The sequence below is a fragment of the Stegostoma tigrinum genome, chromosome 28 (assembly GCF_030684315.1).
Source record: "Stegostoma tigrinum isolate sSteTig4 chromosome 28, sSteTig4.hap1, whole genome shotgun sequence".
Lineage (NCBI taxonomy): Eukaryota > Metazoa > Chordata > Chondrichthyes > Orectolobiformes > Stegostomatidae > Stegostoma > Stegostoma tigrinum.
The window spans coordinates 19,952,470-19,974,830 of record NC_081381.1 but is presented as its reverse complement, the minus strand read 5'-3'; the positions used below and the strand labels follow the sequence as shown (position 1 = coordinate 19,974,830).

The window sequence follows — 22,361 nt, the reverse complement described above, 5'->3', positions numbered from 1 at the left end:
TACAGCAGTGAAGAAAGATTATATTGACTGTGGTTGCATTTATATCATGCCTTTCTAAATGTCAGAGCATCCCAAAGAGCCAGATAAGCTTTTACATCTATTCAAGAGCCAGATGGGCTTCAGATTAAAATCTAAATCTAAAAGATGGCACATCCAACTTCTTGGGTACCACAATGGACCATCAGCACAGATCAATGGAAATAATCAAAAAGATATAAAATCAATTGTTAATTCACTATTATCTACTCTATGTGAATCATACTAAACCAAAACTCCATTGAACCTCTGCTAAAATTGACAGATTAAGCAAAAGGCCAAGTTTAAGTGGAATTCGAATGGTGGCCAAGATCACAGCAGAGTGCTGTTAATCTAGATTCAGCCAGTCAATATCCGTAGGCCCACCACCTCCTTTCAGTAACAAGAAGGACAGAACACCAACGCTTCACAAGAGGTGCGCTGACTATGTTACCAAGCAGGGTGACGCAATAACTGCTATCAAACACACCGGCTCGGTGAGCAAGTCTGTAACCTAAGCCATGATTCCCAGAGGAGACAGAGTGGAGTTCGAGGGTTATTTTTTGAACTGGAAGCATATTACCAGCAGTGTTCCACACAGATCGGTGCTACACTGATCAGTGTTGGACTCTCTTTTGTTTGTCATTTATTCAAATGATTTAGATGACAATATAGAAGGTTTGGCTAGTAAGTTATCAGAGGACACCAAAATGGGTGGTATAGTAGACAGTGAAGAAGGCTATCTAAGCTTACAAAGAGATCTTAATCAATTGGGAAAGTGGGCAGAGGGGTGACAAATGGAGTTTGATTTGGATTGATGCAAGGTATTGCATTTTGGTAAAATAAACAAGGGTAGGCCTTATACAATTAAAAGTAAGCCTTAGTTAGTGTTGTAGGAGAGACCTAGGAGTTCCAGTACACAGTTCTTTGAAGTTTGCCTCACGTGAAGACTGGGTGGTTAAGAAAGCGTTTAGCATGCTTGCTTTCATTGCTCAGACCTTTGAGTATAGGAATTGGGATGTCATGTTGAGCTTGTACAGGACATTGGTGAGGCCTCCTCTGGAATACTGCGTCCAGTTCTGGTCACCTTGTTATATCGAGGATATGATTTAGCTGCAGAGGGCTCAGAAAAGATTTACTTGGACGTTGCTTGCAATGGAATCACAGAGTCATTGAGAACATAGAGTCACGGAAACAGATCCTTCGGTCCAAGTGGTTCATGCCAACCAGATGCTTTTCCGTGGTGCTGCCTGCACAATGAGAACGTTAAAACCGACCCGAGACATCACCGTCACTGAAGCCGAGCCTCAGCACGTAAGATCGCCACCAAGTGTACACACTTGGTATAACACACACTTGATCTCAGCCAAAAGACCAGATACCCTAAATTAATGTGGTCCCATTTGCCAGCATTCATTCCATATCCCTCTAAACCTTTCCTATTCATATACTCAACCAGGTGCCTTTTAAATGTTGTAACTCTACGAGCCTCCACCACTTCCTGTGGCAGTTCATTTCATACATGCACCAGGAACTTGCTTTTATGTAATACTCTAACAGCATAAAAAAATCGAAAGTCACCTCACAGGAATATATTGGGTAAACGATCAGAGTAAGGCTATACCAAGTGTCTTCAAGGACGTGAGACAGGTGGAAAGGCAGTGATATTCAAGGAGAGAATTCCAGGAAATGAAGTCTGGAATAAAGCTGAAAGCAATCAATTTGATCCAGCTAACGTTGAGTTAGAGTAAGTGTGGCTTTGGGTCGGACGATAACTCTCGCGAACCTTCCCTGTCACTCAGGCACAAGACAGAAGAGCTGACGCTCTGATTTATTTCAAACACATTTCCTCCGATGGGCGGGATGTATTTGTTTGTAAGAGCCGCTGTGAGGTTGATCTGTGCTCGCCCGGCGACCTGCAGAACGGGCGAGAGATCCAGCTCCTGGGCGGGAGGGTGACATCCGGAAGGGATGGGAGAGGCGGAAAGCTGGAGGAGGATGACCTTCACGTCCTTGTGCAGCTGAGCTGGAGCTTCCCCTCTTTTTCTTTTCCAGCACGCCGCCGGTTGATGGTGGAGAGGCTGAGCGGGCCTTCCGAGGCGAGCCCGGGGCTTCAGAGCCTGGGCGGCGGTTGCTAGGGGCGACGCGACCGTTAGGGCCGCTGACCCCGGTTCCCGCCCGCCAGCCCCCCCTCACCACCACGTTGGCCGTTACCTGCTGACTTGGATGGAGCAGCCCGGAATCTGGCAGTGATGCTTCTCGACGACTTGCATGTTTTGTCCTGTGCTGACTTGGATTCGGGTGCGAGTCGTGGTGCTGTTCCTGGTCCGGCCCTGTCTGAGGGAGGGAGGGAGAATGCTGACGAGACGCTGGAAGCTTCAGACACACACTGGGGCAGCGACCAGTGTCAGCTCTCATCTAACTCAACATGCACAACACGGATTTACAGCATCAATAATTCACGTTTAATCCATATATATTAGTGGGACTGGTGTTACATGTCGCAACTTCCCTGTCCCAGACAGGCCAACTTTCTTCAAAAATCGAAAGTAATACAGATGCTGGAAGTCTGGGACAAACGCAGAAATGCTGCTGGAGAAACTCAGCAGCATCTGAAAACAGAAATTGCTGGGGATACTCGGCAGGTTTGAGTAGCATCTGTGAAGAGAAAGCAGAATCAACGTTTCGGGTCTAATGGCCTTTCGTCTGTTCTGACGTTCTCTACCCCCCCCCCCCCCCCCCAACACACACACACACACACACACACACACACACACAAAAATGCTGCTTGAGTTTCTCCATCACTTTCTGTGCTTGTGCCAGATTACCCCATCTGTAGTCCCTCTGCTGTTGTTAAAAGAGTTTGTCCTGTGTGAGAAACTGGCATACACCTACCGCTTAAAGTACGTTTAAATAATATATAAATGGATTAAATTTGAATTATTGATGCTGTAAGTCTGTTACATATGTTAGATGAGATGTGATTTGAAACAAAAACAGAGGTTGCTGGGGTAACTTCGGAACAGAAGAAAGGCCACTGAACCCAAAATGTTGACAGTGATAATGGGAACTGCAGATGCTGGAGAATCCAAGATAATGAACTGTGAGGCTGGATGAACACAGCAGGCCCAGCAGCATCTCAGGAGCACAAAAGCTGACGTTTCGGGCCTAGACCCTTCATCAGAGAGGGGGATGGGGTGAGGGTTCTGGAATAAATAGGGAGAGAGGGGGAGGCGGACCGAAGATGGAGAGAAAAGAAGATAGGTGGAGAGGAGAGTATAGGTGGGGAGGTAGGGAGGGGATAGGTCAGTCCAGGGAAGACGGACAGGTCAAGGAGGTGGAATGAGGTTAGTAGGTAGGAGATGGAGATGCGGCTTGGGGTGGGAGGAAGGGATGGGTGAGAGGAAGAACAGGTTAGGGAGGCAGAGACAGGTTGGACTGGTTTTGGAATGCAGTGGGTGGAGGGGAAGAGCTGGGCTGGTTGTGTGGTGCAGTGGGGGGAGGGGATGAACTGGGCTGGTTTTGGGATGCGGTGGGGGAAGGGGAGATTTTGAAGCTGGTGAAGTCCACGTTGATACCATTGGGCTGCAGGGTTCCCAAGCAGAATATGAGTTGCTTTCTCACCACAGATGCTGCCAGATCTGCTGAATTTTTTCCACCAATTTCTTCAGCACCCACGGTTCTTTGTTTTATTGTGCGAAAAGGAGAGAATGGGCCCTCTCTACCAAAAGCAAAGTATTAAGACATGAACAAGAAGAGTCAGAATGTACCTGAAAGGTTAACTCTGTTTCTTTCTCTACAGATCCTGCTAGACCTGCTGGTTTTCTGCATGAATTTCTTTATTGACCTGTGTGAAATTTCCAGTATCTAGAGTATTTTCCTTTTATAAGGCACAAACAAGGCAAGGCTGCAGTTTGGAGATAGGGACATGAGAAAATAAGAAATGGAGAACAGATATAATGAAGTCAGTTTCTGAAGTTTTGGAGTTCCGTGTTGAGACTTTGAGGCTATAAAGTGCCTAAGAGAACAATGACTTGTTGATCCTTGGGACTGCATTCTACTTTGTTGGAACATTGCCGCAAGCCCAGGACAGGAATGCGACAGTGATAGCAAGGTGATTTATTGAAATGGCAAGTATCTGGGAGGTCAAGGTCATTTCTACAGAGAGAGCACATGTGTTTCACAAAACATTTAATTAGTTTGCATTTGGTCTTGTCAATGTGAACATTGTGAGCAGCGACTGCAGTAAACTAAATTGAAAGTAATACAATTATAATGCTGCTTCACCTGGCACCTGGATGATGTGTTTGGGGCCTTGGGCAATGAGACAGGAGGAAGATGGCCAGGCTGTATTTTTTTTGCATTGCATGTTGGGTTGTCTGAATTCTTAGGCCAGCTTTCACATCCATCCACCCAGGATCTCTCAACATGCATCTCAGCCAATTTAGAAGTGCACTTGCAATTATGGCATAGAAGTGCAGCCAGTTTGCTATCATGGTGCCATAAACAACATTATGGTCAGATTGCACAATGTTCTATTTTAGCTGATGTTGTTTCGAGGATAAATGTTCACCATCCCTGTTCTTCTTTGAATAGTAGCATGGTCTTGTTAGCACATACTTGAGAACCCAAATAGAGAGCCAACTTAATATCTCAGGCCCCAAGATGACTTTCCATATTAAGCAGAGGTTCACCTGCACATCTGCCAATGTGGTATACTGCATCCACTGTACCCGGTGTGGCGTCCTCTACATTGGGGAAACCAAGCGGAGGCTTGGGGACCGCTTTGCAGAACACCTCCGCTCGGTTCGCAAGAAACAACTGCACCTCCCAGTCGCAAACCATTTCCACACCCCCTCCCATTCTTTAGATGACATGTCCATCATGGGTCTCCTGCAGTGCCACAATGATGCCACCCGAAGGTTGCAGGAACAGCAACTCATATTCCGCTTGGGAACCCTGCAGCTCAATGGTATCAATGTGGACTTCACCAGCTTCAAAATCTCACCTTCCCCCACCGCACCCCAAAACCAGCCCGGTTCGTCTCCTCCCCCCACTGCACCCAACAACCAGCCCAGCTCTTCCCCTCCACCCACTGCATCCCAAAACCAGTCCAAACTGTCTCTGCCTCCCTAACCTGTTCTTCCTCCCACCCCAAGCCGCACCTCCATCTCCTACCTACTAACCTCATCCCACCTCCTTGACCTGTCCATCTTCCCTGGACTGACCTATCCCCTCCCTACCTCCCCACCTATACTCTCCTCTCCACCTATCTTCTTTTCTCTCCATCTTCGGTCCGCCTCCCCCCCCCTCCCTATTTATTCCAGAACCCTCACCCCATCCCCATCTCTGATAAAGGGTCTAGGCCCGAAACGTGAGCTTTTGTGCTCCTGAGATGCTGCTGGGCCTGCTGTGTTCATCCGGCCTCACATTTTATTATCTTAATATCCCATCTGGCAGGTCAATATTTCCTCAACGCTGTATAGAAATTTCAACCTGGATGTGGTGGGTCACCTTCTTGATATGCTACAATCTACGTTGTAAATTGCTTCCACGGTGCTGTTAGACAGGAAGATCTAGGGTTTTACATAGTGTCGATGAAGATAAATAACTATATATCTTCAGGCTGATTTGTATGTCATTTGGAACAGAATTTAATGATGTTTCTGAGCACGTTCTAAGTCATGAGTTTGGTGGTGCTGTCAAAGAAATTCCTAGCCTAGACCCGAAACGTCAACTTTTGTTCTCCTAAGATGCTGCTTGGCCTGCTGTGTTCATCCAGCGCCACACTTTGTTATCACGGATTCTCCAGCATCTGCAGTTCCCATTATCTCAGGTGAATAATATTATATTGTACTTCCGACACGAAGGATGAGGTGGGATCCAATTGAAACTTACAAAATGCTGAATGGCCTGGACAGAGTGGATGTTGGGAAGATGCTTCCATTCGTAGAAGAGACGAGGACCCGAGGGCACAGCCTTAGAGTAAGGCGAACACCGTTTAGAACGGAGGTAAGAAGGATCTTCTTCAGCCAGAGAATGGTGAATCTATGGAATTCACTGCACAGCAGGCTGTGGAGACCAGGTCATTGAGTACATTTAAAAAGACTGAGATAGATGGGTTCTTGATTGTCAAGAGGATGAAGGGTACGGGGAAAAGGTGGGAGAATAGCGTTGAGGTATTTATCAGCCATGAGTGAATGGCGGAGCAGACTTGATGGACCGAATGGCCTAATTTCTGCTCCTATGGCTTACGGTCTTATGACATGTGTCTTGTAGCACTTTGTCAGGAGATGAGACACGACATAATGTAGGCTACTTTGATTTGCTGTAGTGATGATAAGATTTATGTGGCTGTTCCGGTCAGGTTGTGGTTAATGGTACTCAACCCCATGACTGGTTGAATGTTACCAGTCCAGCATGTCTAAATTACTTTGTGGACTTCCAATATGAACTGTTGGATTTATTCATATTTTTAATATGATTCAAGATTGAGTTAGAATACATTTGGGTATTCTGTTTGGCTGAAGGTAATAAATGTAAGTTTTCTCTAGCCATAGTGATTTCTTTTTAAAGCTGTGTCTGAGGGCTGCTTTGGCAGTACTAATGGGTTTTTATGAAGGATGTTTCATGACTTAGCAAGATGACCATTATGCTTTACGGTCTGTTAGAAATTTTGAGCCTTAGGGTTTATTAATGCTTAGAGAATGCATCTGTAGCTTCGAGGAGTGACTTTTTCTAGTTTTACTTTGTTTTGGGAAAATCTTGGATGGAAATTAGCATTTTGGGATTATTGCAAATATGGTTTTACTGTGTATAGAAATCTCTGAATTTGTGTTATAAATAAACATTATAGCTTATTCTATTATACCTTTATTACTTTTGGTTAATAAACTTTAGTTTTATTTTAAAACATAATCTGCAATATTGTGCACTTATGTTTCATTGAGACACCACTTTGATCATATTTTGTTTTGTTTTAGTTTTAACAATCAAGCCAGGTTTCAGTCTGGGTTTTGACCTTTTCAGTGATAACATCAGCTGGGATCATAATAATGTGACTGACATTTTAGATCACTCAGTAACAACTTGAATTTATATAGCATCTTTGACATTGTAAGATCCTGAGATTTCCCAATGTGATAGATGTTACGTGTGCTTTCCAGTTTCTTGTATCAATGTACAATGAATCCCTACCCATTAGCTACTTCCCATGACTAATAAGTACTATATCATCTTTGACTTCAGTTTCACAACTAAAGGCCAGAGTAGACAGTATAGGACACTATACCCTTGCTCACTATGGGAGTAATATACTTGTGGCCTGACTTTCTACCCCTCTTTCAGTTAGGTCTCAACCTACTGTAGATTAACATTACAAACACCTATCTACTCTGAATAATTAACTTAGCACCTTGTAACTTAGGCTGTGGTGATATTATTCTAGAACACTTCAATCCCATGTATAAAGCCCCACAACATGCCAGAGCTTGCATCCAGACACATTGTCTGGTTCTGCGCAAATTGTTTTACTCTGTGGATTATACAAATCTATTTTTATTACACTTTCCCAATGTCAGATCTTTCCACACTCCCTCAGGGCCATACACATCCTGCAGCTGTGCAGTTAGACAACTAACTTGTACCTGGAGCTCTACCAGTACAGCCACTAATTGAATTCCAAAAGATGCCTGACAGCAATAAAAGAGGTTTACCTATCGAAAATTGCTGGCCCCTGTAATGTTGCTGTCCTACAGCAAGGCAGCTACTATTCGGAACACACTTGAAGATAGAAGTATGACCTCCCCTACATATAAGTGCTTAATGGCATTATGCCAGTATCCCACTGTACCCAGTGTCTCACAAGTACCCCGCACAAGGAGTGCCATGAATAATTTGGGCTGATATAGCAGTGTACAACAGGAAAGCTGCATTACTCAAGATTCCGGTATGATCTCATTAAGACCAATAACTTTTAAAAAGGATTGAATTTCATTGTGATTGGCAGATCCAAAGGACAAGATGTAATGCTTTAAGACCATACTGTAACAAACTAAGATCAACTGCATTAACCATTAATTAACAGACAATTAATGCATCAATCTAAAGAAATGGTGCATTTGCATTACCTCAACCAAAATGTTTCTTAAAAACACTTTGATACAATGCCTCATTTCTGTCTGATATGTAACGTTATAGGAATAGTCCCACAGCACTTCCCAACTCTCCAAGAGGCTCACATTTCCCTTCCACATTCAACAGTCGTTCCACTCAATCCAAATTTTACAAATCCAGTTGTTGCAAGCAAGGCACAGTTCTGTGATCTTCAAAAGAGCTGTCTGTTCTGTTCTCGTTTTCACAGAAAGTGAATTCTTGCAAATTGGTTGGTTGTTAATGCAAAACAGTTCCCTTGCTTCCCAACAGAACGAATCTTGTTTCCTGCAGCAGCTACTCCTTCTCTACACTGTGCAAGTTGGTCAAAATAGCAGCTACATTTTATAGGGTTCCTGCTTGATTTTCTTAAGCCATGGCCACTTAACCACACTTGTGTGGCTCTAGGTGGACGTATTTATTTAGAGTTCCATTTTATTTTGATTAAAAGATACATTTCAAAACATAATTGTGTGAAGAATTTTTACAAGATCCTCCCACCAGTTGGCTGATCTAAATAAATATTAAAGTTCCTATACACCAAATGAGGAAGAGCTGTCATGATATTTGCAATAATACTTTGAGAAATGTTCCTAGCTACGCAGAATGGCTGTCATTTTTACCACTCAAACTTTAATAACTGCGATTATGTAACACTTTGTTGCTCTTTATTTATCTGAAATTATCTGGGCATTACCACATTGCAGGGAAATTGTGGGACCTTTTTGAGCTCAGTAAACTTCCTCATTTCTTGTGTTGCAATAGAAAATATATTTCTAACAAAAAAAATTCATTGGGTCTACAGTACTCTGTGATCAGAAAAAACCAAATGCTAAATGCAAATCTACTCTTTCAGCACACGAGGGAAATGTGTATCAAGAAATCACACCTCCACTCTGTGACTTTTCATTCAATAAAACAATGGCCAGTTTTTTTTTCCTTCATTCATTCACAGGATGAGAGCGTCATTGGCCAGGCAGCATTTATTGTCCATCTCTAATTACCCAGCGGGCAGTTGAGAGTCAACCACATTGCTGCAGGTCTGGAGTCACATGTAGGCCAGACCAGGTAAGAATGGCAGTTTCCTTCCCTAAAGGACATTAGTGAACCAGATGGGTTTTTCCTGACAATCAGCAATGGATTCATGACTATCATTAGATTCTTAATTCCAGGTATTTTATTGAACTCAAATTCTACCATCTGCCATGGCAGGATTGAAACCCGGGTCCCCAGAACACTATCTGGGTCAATAATCCAGCGATAATACCACTAGGCCATCGCCTCCCTACTGGGAATGTTGATTAAAAATGCCAATTTCTTAATGTGTTCTACCAATGTGCATCACTCACTGAAATTAGATAATAAGGCGTGGAGCTGAATGAAAACAGCAGGCCAGGCAGCATCAGAGGAGCAGGAAAGCTGATGATTTGGGTCTAGACCCTTCTTTAAGAAATGGAGGAGGGGAAGGGGGCTCAAGTAAATAGATGGGGGGGCAAGGTGGTAATAGAAGGTGGATAGTGGAGCAGATAGGTGGAGAGAAAACGGACAGTTCAAGAAGGCGGGGATGAAACTAGTAAAGGTGAGTAGTTAGGAAGTTAGCATGTTCACCTGCCCATCCGCTAATGTTTAATGTTGAAGGTTTTCTTGGGGCCTGGGATGGAGGTGAGGGGTGAGGTTTAGTGGCCCTTTAAACTGTAGGGGGATACGAGTGCTATATGAATACAAGTTGCAAATGTTGTCTCAACGGATTTTTGCGGAGTCATGGAGACTCAAGTATCTTTAAAAGTGGTGTGTGAGACCCCAATCCAGAAGTCTTGCCCACAATTTCAACAGATTCTCGTCAGCGCCAGAAAAATGATCTCACCACATAGGGCAATTGTTTTCCCAAGGTCGATGCAGTGAGCTGCTGATTTGCTGGCTATTTGCACCCATCTCGGGATTGCAAATCTAGCCCATTGCATTCAGCTGTTTGCAATAATGCTGTCCTAGCAAAGTATATTGCAAGCTGTTTTTCTTGCTGTCTGAAAATCATTATCTTCATTAAATGTTGTTAATACAGAAGTAGATATGCTGTATATCAAATAAACTTTAAGTTGTAGCATAGTTATTGCTCATTTTGAAGTTTATTCATTGACACCAATGCAATATATGTATGCCAATTTGTATATGAAAATTTTTCCATTACTTGAATATTGTACATGTAAGGTGCTCTGGGATTTGGACATATATTTCCCCAACCTTCAGCTGAAATCAACTAAATTGCTAGAACAGACTGAAAAGAATCTCGTTTAACAAAGGGAATAAAATCTCTCTCCTTCACCCATGAGATTTAAAGTTACTGAAAGAAATGGAGCAACCACAGAGAATAGAAAGAAAACAAATTAGAATCAAACGAGATGCAGAAAGAAAGGAAAAAAAAGGGGAAATTTACTTTAATCAACAGAAATAAAGAGTCAGGGAACCAAATTAAATTTTCAAATTTAAAACAGGGCTCTAAGAACAGTTTGCTATCTGCAGGAATTAGGATCTAAGGCATTAATTATTTTCTTTCTTAGATTGAAATATATGCCAGTATGATAAATATAATCAGTAACAAGAACCTTACGTCATTAAGTACCAGACCTAACATTTGATGGCAAGTTTAGTTGATTTAGTGTAAATGCAATGATTTTTGTGAACTTTAGGCAGTTACATTCCCAAACCAGACATCAAATTTATTACAAACTTAGGTCAACAAAAAATTAGATCGCAGAGATTTGCAAAAAGAATAAAGTAAGATTCTACAGTTTTGAATAAACAACTGTAAACTTTACTAAGCAACATGAGATTGTTAATACAATTACAATACATTTACAATATATTCTAATACTCAGAAGTAATATGGGTAATAGTCTGTGATGGAATACCTCATAGAACCATACAGCATGGAAACAGACCCTTCAGTATAACCAGCCCATGCTGAGCATAATCCCAAACTAAACTAGTCCCACCTGCCAGCACCTGGCTCGTATCACTCCAAACCTTTCCTATTCATGTACTATTCTAAGTGTCTTTTAAACATTGTAACTGAGCCCGCATCTACCACTTCCTCTGAAAGTTCACTCCACACACTGTGTAAATAATTTGCACCCCATGTCCTCTCTGATGAAGGGTCTAGGCCCGAAACGTCAGCTTTTGTGCTCCTGAGATGCTGCTTGGCCTGCTGTGTTCATCCAGCCTCACATTTTATTATCTTGGAATCTCCAGCATCTGCAGTTCCCATTATCTCTTTTTTAAATCTGTCTCCTCTCACCTTAAAAATATGCTCCCTAGTGTTGAAATCCACCATCCTTGGGAAAAGGCACCTACCATTAACCCTATCCATATCTCTCATGATTTTATAAACCTTAATAAGGTCACCTGTCAACCTCCTACGCTCCAGTGAAAAATATCCCAGCCTATCCAGCCTTTCTTTATAACTCCAACCTTCCACTCCCAGCAACATCCTAGTTAATCTTTTCTGAACCCTCTCTAGCTTAATAATATCCTTCCTATAACAGGGCAATCGGAACTGGACGCTCCAGAAGATAACATAAGAACTAGGAGCAGGAGTAGGCCGTTTGGCCCTTCGAGCCTGCTCCGCCATTCACTAAGATCATGGCTGATCTTTTCGTGGACTCAGATCCACTTACCTGCATTCCCATTTACCCACATCCCTTAATTCCTTTATTGTTCAAAAAAAAATCTACCTTAGCTTTAAAAATGTCTACTGAAGTAATGTCAACTACTTCGCTTGCCAAGGAATTCCATAGATTAACAACTGTCAATTTCCTTCTCAATTCAGACCTAAATCTGCTTCCTCTAATCTTGAGGCTATGCCTTGTTGTCCTAGCTTCCCCTGCCAGTGGGAACATCTTCTCTACTTCTATCTTATCTATTCCCTTCATAACTTTATATGTTTCTATAAGATGCCCCCTTAATCTTCTGAATTCCAATGAATATAATCCCAATCTATTCAGTCTCTCCTCATAAGGCAACCCCCTCAACAAATTCCCCTTCTCATCCTCTAAAGGGCCAATGTTTACTTTAGCCATTCTTTTTCATTTTATATATTTATAGAAACTTTTGCTATCTGTCTTTCTGTTCTGTGCCAGTTTTTTTCTCATGCTTTTCTTTATACCTCTTTTTGTGGCTTTCTGTTGGTCTTTAAAGTTTCCCAATCTTCAAGTTTCATGCTGGTTTTGGCCACTTTGTATGCCTTCTCTTTCAATTTGATAGCCTCCCTTATTTCCTTAGACACCCATGGCAGATTACCCCTTTTCTTACAGTGCTTCTTTTTCATTGGAATATACTTTTACTGAGCATTTTGAAAAATTGCTTTGAAAGTCGTCCATTGCTCGTCAATTGTCCCACCGTAAAATTTTTGTTTCCAGTCTACTTTAGCCAAGTCGTCCCTCATTCTATTGTAGTCCCCCTTGTTCAAGCATAGGACTCTGGTATTGGATTTTATCTCCACGATCTCCATCTGTATTCTAAGAGGCCTCACCAATATCCTGTACAACCTCAACATGACTTTCCAACTGTTGTACTTATAATAGATGCAATCGAGGCAATCTCATGGATTTTACAGCAATTCCCCCAGACATTAATATCACAATGTGTCATCAAATCTTATTTAACCTCACAAGGATTCAAAATTCTTCATGTTTGTCAATCTAGCCTTGAAACTCCCTGTCAAGACCAACTCTAACAGTCTTCCTCATCAAATGCTCCCGTTTTCATTGATCATCTGATATTCCTAGGTCTAAACTTCTTTACATTCTGAAAACTGTGTTCCGGTCCTTATTCATGGACTTAGCATCAGCTTTAACCAACAGCTAGCTCCACCAAGCTTCTGCTGCACCTTGTTTTTTTCTGGCTTCCCTAATTATATTCTTTCCCACAGCTTCACTGAATTGTTAGTGGCATACAACTTCTCCCAAGCCCCATAGCTTCCAGGACTTTTCCTGAGCCTTGACTCCCAACACTTAGCTGCCCAATAATACCAGAACATTGTGCAACTAAATGCAATGCTGCCTAATGTAGAGTCTACATCTCTCTCCCTCTCACTAACTCATTGCCTATAACCTTTGAACCCCTCTTCAACGACCCCTCAAACTGTCCTGCATGACCTATTGAAAACCTTGCAAATAAGCCATTTCACTATTGCAATCCAGACTTGAACATTCCCACTTAAAAACACTTGGAACTGTCTCATCCATAATTGTTACCAGCCTTGCTTGCTCAGTACAGAAATGGGTACAAAATAAAAGATTTCATCAGAAGCTTGAAAGGGCCCTGCTATTTGCAAGAGGCAAACTTCCAACAATTTATGAGAGTGTAGGAACTGCTGATGCTGGAGAATCTGAGAAAACATGATGTGGAGCTGAATGAACACAGCAGGCCAGGCAGCTTCAGAGAAGCAGGAAAGCTGATGTTTCGGGTCGGGACCCTCCTTCAGAAAAATTGAATTCTGAAATCATTCACACATTAAATAATGAGGAAACACAGATCTTTAATACAAGACTACCTGTATTTCTGGGCCTAACATCAAACATTTAACTTTTAAATCTTTAAAGATGTTTTTCTGAAGAAGGGTCCATTCCCGAAACATCAGTTTTCCTGCTCCTCTGATGCTGCCTGGCCTGCTGTGTTCATCCAGCTCAACACCTTGTTAGCTTCCAACAATTTATACAATTTGCAAGTCCCAGTGTGTTTTCCCGTTTATTTTCTGGACACAAGTAATACTATTATGAGTATTAATCTTAACATTATACAAAAGCCTGGCTTGGCCACGTCTGGAGTACTGTGTCCTGTTCTGCTCACCTCACTACAGGAAAGATGTGGAAGCATCAGAAAAGGTGTAGAGGAGATTTACCAGGATGTTGCCTGGAATGGTGGGAAGGTCTAATGAGAAAAAGTTGAGAGATTTAGGGCTTTTCTCTTTAGAACGACGAAGGATGAGAGGTGACTTGATAGAGGTGTACAAAATGATCAGATGTATAGATAGAGTAGACAGCCAGAGACTTTTTCCTAGGGTGGAGGTAGCTTTTACGAGGAAACATAGTTTAAAAGTGAAAGAAGGTAGATATCGGGGAGACGTCAGAGATAGGTTCTTTACTCAAAGAGTGGTAGGACCATGGAACGCATTGCTGGAGAGGGTAGTGGAGTCAGCCTCTTTAGGGGCATTTAAGCAGCTATTAAATAGGCATATGGATGATAGTATATGGTAGTGGTGGAGTTTAGATAGACCTTAGGTTTAAGGGAAAAGTTCGGCACAACATTGTGGGCCGAAGGGCCTGTACTGTGCTGTACTGTTCTATGTTCTGTTTTCCTACCTAATTCTAGGCTATTGAAATATTCAAATATTTCTAATCAGAGCAATGTAGAGAGACTATCTTATAGTCAACTCAGTGGTGCTATTTATATTTTGGCCACAGGATGTCACTGTTCCATCCAAAGTGAAGGATTTGCACGTGTCGTGCTATGCCCATCTTTGAGTTTGCAATTCGTTTTACTGGCAATAACGTGCTTTTGGATTTTATTCACAGGGCAACACTGCAGCGAATTTGCATTACTACCCATGATCGGCTAACAGCTGCAACACAAAGATAATTATTTGAAAGTATTTAAATGATATCGGTTGAGCATGCGATAGTAGCCAGAAAACCATGAGAATTTCCCCTGCTCTTCTTTAAATAATCCAGAGCCTTGGTTTGACATTTTATCTGGAGGATGACTCCCTGCTATAAGGGCAGCGAGAATCATCCAGATTTTGTGCTTAAGTCTCTGGAATGGGAATTGAGCCTATGTGTTCTGATTTTAGGGATGTGTGTGCTATGACTGAGGTAAGGCCAACATTTTTCTGAAGGGTCTCGACCCGAAACGTCAAATCTTCCTGCTCCTCTGTTGCTGCTTGGTCTGCTGTGTTCATCCAGCTTCACATCGTGTTACCTCAGACTCTCCAGCATCGGCAGTTCGTACTATCTCTAAGGTCAACATATTTGTATTTTGTATTGCTAGAAAATGACAAGAACCTGTATTTTTTTAAAGCTCTTAATTAAGCTTCGAAATACAGTTCTCATTTTTTAAATTTATGCTTTGTGTGAACATTTACAATTGATACTCCATGAGTTTGAACGTTTTGTTTTTTTGTTGTTTCTGTTGATCAAGCATCTTTAAAGACTTAAAAGTTAAATGTTTGATATTAGGCCCAATGATACAAAAACAGTCTTGCATTAAACATCTCAGTGTTTCCTCATTGCTTATTATGTGAATGATTTCAGAATTTCCTATATAAATGGCTTTTTTGTAATATAGAATATGAGTATTGCTGAAAAACATATGTATTTTGTTGAAATTTTTCATCTTGCATTCATTAAGACAATTCATTACAATACCAATGTAAAGATTTTTTTAACCGCATGAAAAAGAGTGCTGCTCTGTTGGCAGGTGGTATTGCCATCAAGAAAACATCAATTCGATTATAACTGACAATTTTATTTAAATCTGAATCCTAGATTAGTCATCAGCTCAATCAGGATTATTTAGAATTGCAGAATCGTATTCAATGTTGGACAGCAAATCAGAATTTTGCTAGCTTGGGCCGTTTGGCTCCAGTCAGTATATTGCCTCTTGCAAACAGCTGAGTGGACTTATTGTTTGATGCAGTCTGCCAAGCTTTGTGATTTTAAGACTTACCTAGCATCACACCAGCACTGAAGTTTGTTTATTACATTACTCATCTGTGTGATAGGCAGATGATCTTTTTGGCTTGACACAGCATCCTGTGTATTGTGTCCCCTGTCATGTTGCAACTGCATAGTTACAACATAAAACAGCTAGCTTCACTTAAAATACAAGCAATGTGCCACAGATGCTGAAATCTGAATTAACAAAAGAAAATACTGGAGATCATTTACTTAGTGTTGAATGCAAATGGAATGGGACAGTATGGGTTTCCAAACTGCGAAGTGACTGAGGGTTAAAGGAAGCTTGTTAACGTAAAGACCCTCAACTTTTGGGTCATTTATCTTTTGTTAAAAACTCTTACTAACATTAGAATAAAGACAGTCCTCCGACTGCCAGCCCTTACTTGGAATCCAGAGACAAAGAAAGTGGCATACTCACTTGCACAGATTGGCTTCAAGCGCTGAAGGAAAGGTGTTCAAATATACTCTGGAAATAACAGCCATGACTGAATAGAGGAACTGTCCTCTCTGAATTTAAAAATCCAGAGATCTCATGATACAATGTAGACTGACACTTCAGTTCACTACTGCGGGGATGCTGCAGTGCCACAGATGCTATATTTTAGGTGAGACTTTATACTTGCCAACCTTCTGAAATGAACGCAAAAGATTCTCCATTACTCAAAGAAGAACAGGAAATTCTTCCTGACGTTCAGACCAATATTAGTCCCTCAAACAACATCACTAAAACCAACTACCTGATCATTGTCATATTTCTGCTCAATATACCTTGTTGATTGCAGATTTGTTGCAGAAGTTTCTACCTTACAACAATTATCACCCCTCCAAGGCACATCATTGACTTTAAAATGCCTTTGGGACTTTCTGAAGTCATGAGAGACACCACATAAATGCAAACCTTTTTTCTGTGCACTTCTCTTCAAATGTGAGTTATTTTACTTAAAGTCTGACAGAGAAAGATCAGTTTTTCAGACATATTGCTGAGTTTAACTAAGTTTTTTTTCTTTTAAAAAAATACATTAATGTTTTGAAGATGCTTTTTAGTAGACGTTTATGACAACTGATAGGTTTTTTCTATAATTATTGAAATCCTGCTTATGGGCATTAAAAGGGTTTTTGTCACTTTTAAAGAAAACTACATTTATACTTTGTGAGAATACATGCCTAGATCTGCCTTTAGTGCAAAGCAAAACAGTGACCCATCTCATCCATTGTTTAGTGAATAATAGAAACTCTGCATGTTTTGATGTGCTTTGCTGTGACAAGCCCGAACATACTTATGCTCTGTCATTACAAATCTAACAGGGGCAGAATTCAAGGTAAACCACATTGTTTTCCTACTATGTTTAAAAATGATTCTCCCTCCTGTCAGCTACCCAAGTTCCTTTGTAATTTGCATTTATTTATGTGTCCACCTGCTTCCAATCTCTTCAGAAATCTTTTTTTCAGTCAAACTGTAAACTTGATGTCATCTTGGCTTCAGTGGTAGTAGAGTTAGAGTGTCATGTATTCAAGACCCACTCCAGAGACTTGACTGTGTAATTTAGATTAGATTAGATTAGATTCCCTACAGTGTGGAAACAGGCCCTTTGGCCCAGCAAGTCCACACTGCCCTTTGAAGCATCCCACCCAGACCCATTCCCTTATAACCCACTCACCCCTGAACACTGCGGGCAATTTAGCATGGCCGATCCACCTAGCCTGCACATCTTTGAACTGTGGGAGGAAACCAGAGCACCCGGAGGAAACCCACGCTGACACGGGGAGAATGTGCAAACTCCACACAGATAGTCGCCCGAGGCTGGAATCAAACCCGGGTCCCTGGCGCTGTGAGGCTGCAGTGTTATCCACTGAGCCACCGTGCCGCCCTGTATCTAGGCAAACATTCCCCGTGCTTAAGAGCAGACACTACACCCAGTTTCTTCCTTCTCTCTCATGTTGGACATATGCTGATAGAAATTTGTTGGTAAGTTGAGATGAAGAGAGGGTAGGAGGATGCCTGTATAAACATCCATATGGACCAGTCAGGCTAAATGTTCTGTTTCTATGCAGTGGGTTCTATATAATTTTTAAGTAATGCAATCCTGTAGCGCCATTCAGGGATACATTACCAAAAAACTAATTCACCAAAATATGTATCCAAACGGGTATTTTGAGGAATGTTGCTGTGCACAAACTCCACAACATTTCCCTATATTAAAACAGTGCACATTAAAAGAAATGAGTTGGCTGCATAATGTTTTGGGATCTCAGACTGTGTAAGGACTATTAAAATATAAATGTTTTCCTGAACTAATTATTTGTGCTTCTTTTGTTTTCTCTCTGTCCTCTCCCTTCATAAGCTGCCTCCTACTTTATGTCAGTAACAATGGCATATCATGGAAGGCATACCATTTGACACCCATACCCACATGTCCAACAAAATTGTGGCAATGACAGTATCAAGTGCTTTGTTTTTTCACTCTATGTTAAGGTGGGTCAGATGACATTTATTTCACCTAAGGCCTGTTTGTATGCCCAGGATGGCTGTCATGTCAAGAAATCCTAAAAAAAATGAGATTTCTATTAACGTAGGGGACTTCCAGACAGCAAATATTTGGCATCCTTTAATAAGTGTCCACATTTTATTATGGAGGATTAACATTATAGGTTTGCTCTAGAAGAGTGAGCTAGAAAGGACCAAATAACTTTGTCGATATTTATTTTGCATCCTGATGTCTGAAAGGAAAAGATTCAAGCAATTTTTGGATTGCATTACCTTGGAACAGCGTTCCATTTCAAGGGTGCAACTAATTGTGTTCTGTCCGCATTTCCCAATGTGCATTCCCACAAGGTAAGCGTTCACACCAAGAGCATGCATTGGAATTTTTTTTGAGAAATGGTACTTTTTTGAGGAATGATGAGAGATGGCTTATCAAATGGGGTAAGCGAGGCAGTGTATTTCTTACATTTGTAGCAATAAAAGGAGAAGTTGAGTCTCATATTCTGGAGGTGACAGTTCTACATAGTACTTACTGACCAGAAAAAGGCTATTTGGCACAAAGAAAGTGTTTATGCTGCACACAAGCTTCCTCCCACATTTCTTTATCAAACCCATCAATACATTCTTTATTTCTTTCTCCCTGTGTGATTACCTAGCTACCCTGAAAATGCATCATAAAATATTCAGGAGTCATCTTAAATGGAGTATGGATCCCCTGAGCGTGATTGTTAGCTGTTGTCAAGTTGCTCAGAATTTAGATTTTCCATTTCACACAACTCCACCATTGCCCCCTCAGCACCAATTTCAGGTATCACTGGCAGATGCTGCAGTGTCAGAATTCTCTGGTGTTCATGGAGAGCATGACTGGGAAATGAGTGTCGGAAGGAGAGGATGATTGGGGTCAGAAGGGAATGTGACTGTGGAATGGGGGTCAGAGGGAGAGGTTAACTGGGAAATGGTTCTGGATATGAGTTTGCTCGCTGAGCTGGAAGGTTAGTTTTCAGACGTTTCGTCACCATTCTAGGTAACATCATCAGTGAGCCTCTGGTGAAGCGCTGGTGTTATGTCCGGCTTTCTATTTATCTGTTTAGGTTTCCTTGGGTTGGTGATGTCATTTCCTGCGTTGGTGATGTCATTTCCTGCTCTTTTTCTCAGAGGATGGTAGATGGGCTCCAAATCAATGTGATTGTTGATGGAGTTCCGGTTGGAATGCCATGCTTCTAGGAATTCTCATGTGTGTCTCTGTTTGGCTTGTTCTAGGCTGGATGTGTTGTCTCAATCAAAGTGGTGTCCTTCCTCATCTGTATGTAAGGATACTAGTGATAGTGGTTCATGTCTTTTTGTGGCTAGTTGATGTTCGTGTATCCTGGTGGCTAGCTTTCTGCCAGTTTGTCGAATGTAGTGCTTGTCACAGTTCTTGCAAGGTATTTTGTAAATGACGTTCGTTTGTGAATGGGAAATGGTTGTTGGAAAAACGGAGTGTCTGAGAGAAGGCTGTCAGAGGGAGACAGTGACTGTGGTTGATGTTGGAGTGAGATGGGGACTGGAAGGGTGGATGACTGGGTGAATGGTGTTGGAGGGAGGTGATTGGGGTTGGAGATTAGAGGGAGGGGGTGACTAGGGATGAGTGTTGCAGGGAGAGGATGACTGAGGAATGACTGTCAAAAGGAGACAGTGACTGGAGAAGGGAAACTCAAAGGAAGAGGGTAACTGACAAATGGGGTCACGATCTAGATAGGCATGTCCCACTGTCAAGTGAGCCCCAGTGGCAGTATGGAAGCTGCATGATGAAAGAAGCAGTGAATAAAGGAATGAATAAAACTTGGAAGTCCTGTCAGGTGAAGTGAAGGATTGTTCTCAAGGTGGATAAGTGAGGAATGAGTGGGTGGAGACTGAGGTGATACTATGAGAATCAAGAGAAAGGAAAGACCTGTAGTCTCCGGACTCTTAGAACAGGGAATGCTTCACCTCAATGTCTTTTGAAATAGGCTAGAACATTTATTTCAAAGGTGATAAGATAGCTGCTTAAAAACGGGGAATAGAAGAGTGATTGTGGGATTGCAATTACAGAAGAGAGTGCCAGCACTGATGCAAGCACCAAGGGTTGGATCACTTCATCCAGCACTGTACTTCGTGTCATTGAGTTGGGATGTAGCTGTAAAATTTACCCCACGTTCAGTGTCCACAAGGTGGCCCATGAAACCAATCTTTAATATTGACTGTGCCTAGTTGATTCAAATGCTTTGAAATGAACGAGTTTGTAATCTACCTTAGCTATACTGGCAAATTATTGTCGAGCTCTCGGAACTTGCTACATAGCTGAGAGTGGTTTTTTTTAAATTAAAGAATTTTAGCACTCAAAACAAAATTATGCCTTCAAAAACATTATAATTCATAGCCAATTACAGGGATATGTCTAGATTTCAAAAGTTTGTGTGTTAAGATTAGCAGAGAGAGGGAAAATACGGGCTTTTGCCATTTTTTTTTGTATAGTTAAGTTCAGTCAACCTCTTAAATGCTGAAATGAAAATAGGTGAAAATAAAGTGGTGGAATATACAGCAGCCACATCAACATCCAATAAGCAAACAAATTAGCACTCAGGAGGGAAGCAATAATCCTTTCATATGGGGTAGCAGGACCAAAATGAAGGTTGAACAGAACAAATAAAAATTAAAAGTCGTCAGTTCTTATGGTGGGAACACAATAGGTTAGATTGTCAAATGTGTTCTCATATGAACAAAATAGGCTATTCAACTCATGTATCCTCCACCTCAGAAGCAGACTGGCTCAGCAGTTAGTACTGCTGGCTCACAGTGCCAGGGGCCTAGGTTAAATTGAGTACATGACAATAAAGCTAATTCAATTCAATTCAGTTTTATATCGGCATGAAAGACATGGACTATGACAAGATATATTGACTGAATCAGACAACTTTGTGGGACCCATCTCAATGCCAAGATTGTCTCACTCTATCTTTTATGATATTCAGAAACAATGTGGCAAATCCTCACTAGGCGGTGGCAGCCTGCCACTTGAAATCATTATTGATTGTTAGATGCCTGGTAAATAGCCAACACACCTCATTAATATACAGATTCACAACTTACCAAACTCAACAAGCATGCTTGATATCAGGAAAATTTGAGAAGGAAACGACAGCAAGCACTTGGTGGGTTCAGCTTGCCATTTGGTCCATAGAAACTGCAGACTGGATGCCATGTACTACATCTCAGGGCCATTCTCCATGGGCACTGACCACACACAACATTGGCATCTGACATGTGCCAGCCTCTATAATCCTTCTTGGTACAACTCCGATTCACTTACATGACACTTCTGCACTTCAGTGTTGCACCTTGGGATGCACTGCTAAATGTGAGTGAAATCCTGCAGCATGAACACACCCAGCTTATGGCCCAGACAAGGCTGCAACTCTGGGCTGTTTGCTTGTGGTGATAGCTGCCATTCATTCTCAGGCTACCTGGATGCTCACAGCATCCCTGCCTTGCATTGCCTTTCTGTGCTTTGCCCCCTCACCCAGAGGTACCAGACTCATATTACTTCTGCCTTGCTTTGCTGTTTTGCTCAGACACAGTCAGGAAGCTTGTTGTGGTTGTCAACAGGCCTCAGACAAGAGGGATAGACTTTGCACAGGGTATCCTAGCACAGTAAGTTAAGGAGTCTCTCTGACACCAGTTCAGAGCCTGCTAAAGGCACCCCAGATCAAAATCCTCTTGTCATAAGAGATGTGGAACCAAATAATGAGTAGAACACCACTCTTGTGTCAATTTTCTTCCCTATTCTGGAATGTTTTCTCCTGGAATGAGATAGAAATATATTATGGGAGACCAAAGTGGGTTACCTATTACTGCTGGTGCAGGTGGGATGATGCCTTAAGTGAGTGAGTGGCTGGGACCAAGTGAGAGAAGATGTTGCAACAGTGAACATGGTAGAGCATAAGCCATGGTAGTATCTGGGTATA

The 22,361-nt window shown here is 41.8% G+C and overlaps 1 protein-coding gene and 1 long non-coding RNA gene across 7 annotated transcripts in view; one reads left to right on the top strand and one right to left on the bottom strand.

Moving 5' to 3' along the window:
- acot7 (acyl-CoA thioesterase 7) overlaps positions 1-2,686 on the bottom strand; it is a 242,153-nt gene extending 239,467 nt beyond the window's left edge. The window contains exon 1 of one of the 5 annotated variants that reach the window (XM_059638057.1): positions 2,230-2,686. In XM_059638057.1, coding sequence (XP_059494040.1) covers positions 2,230-2,288 — 59 coding nt within the window. In that variant the 5' untranslated portion in view covers positions 2,289-2,686. Of the gene's footprint in view, positions 1-1,013; positions 1,529-1,596; positions 2,141-2,229 lie in introns of those variants that run through there. The other 4 variants (XM_048561846.2, XM_048561845.2, XM_048561848.2 and 1 more) reach the window with 4 other exon arrangements.
- Positions 1,539-15,299, top strand: LOC132206027 (uncharacterized). Of its 2 annotated transcripts, none has more exons than XR_009442737.1 (3): positions 1,539-1,762; positions 9,122-9,234; positions 14,736-15,299. It is a non-coding gene; the product is annotated as an uncharacterized LOC132206027 (long non-coding RNA). The 2 variants fall into 2 exon arrangements; XR_009442736.1 differs by lacking the exon at positions 1,539-1,762 and adding an exon at positions 5,431-6,027.
- The last annotated feature ends 7,062 nt before the right edge of the window (positions 15,300-22,361 follow it).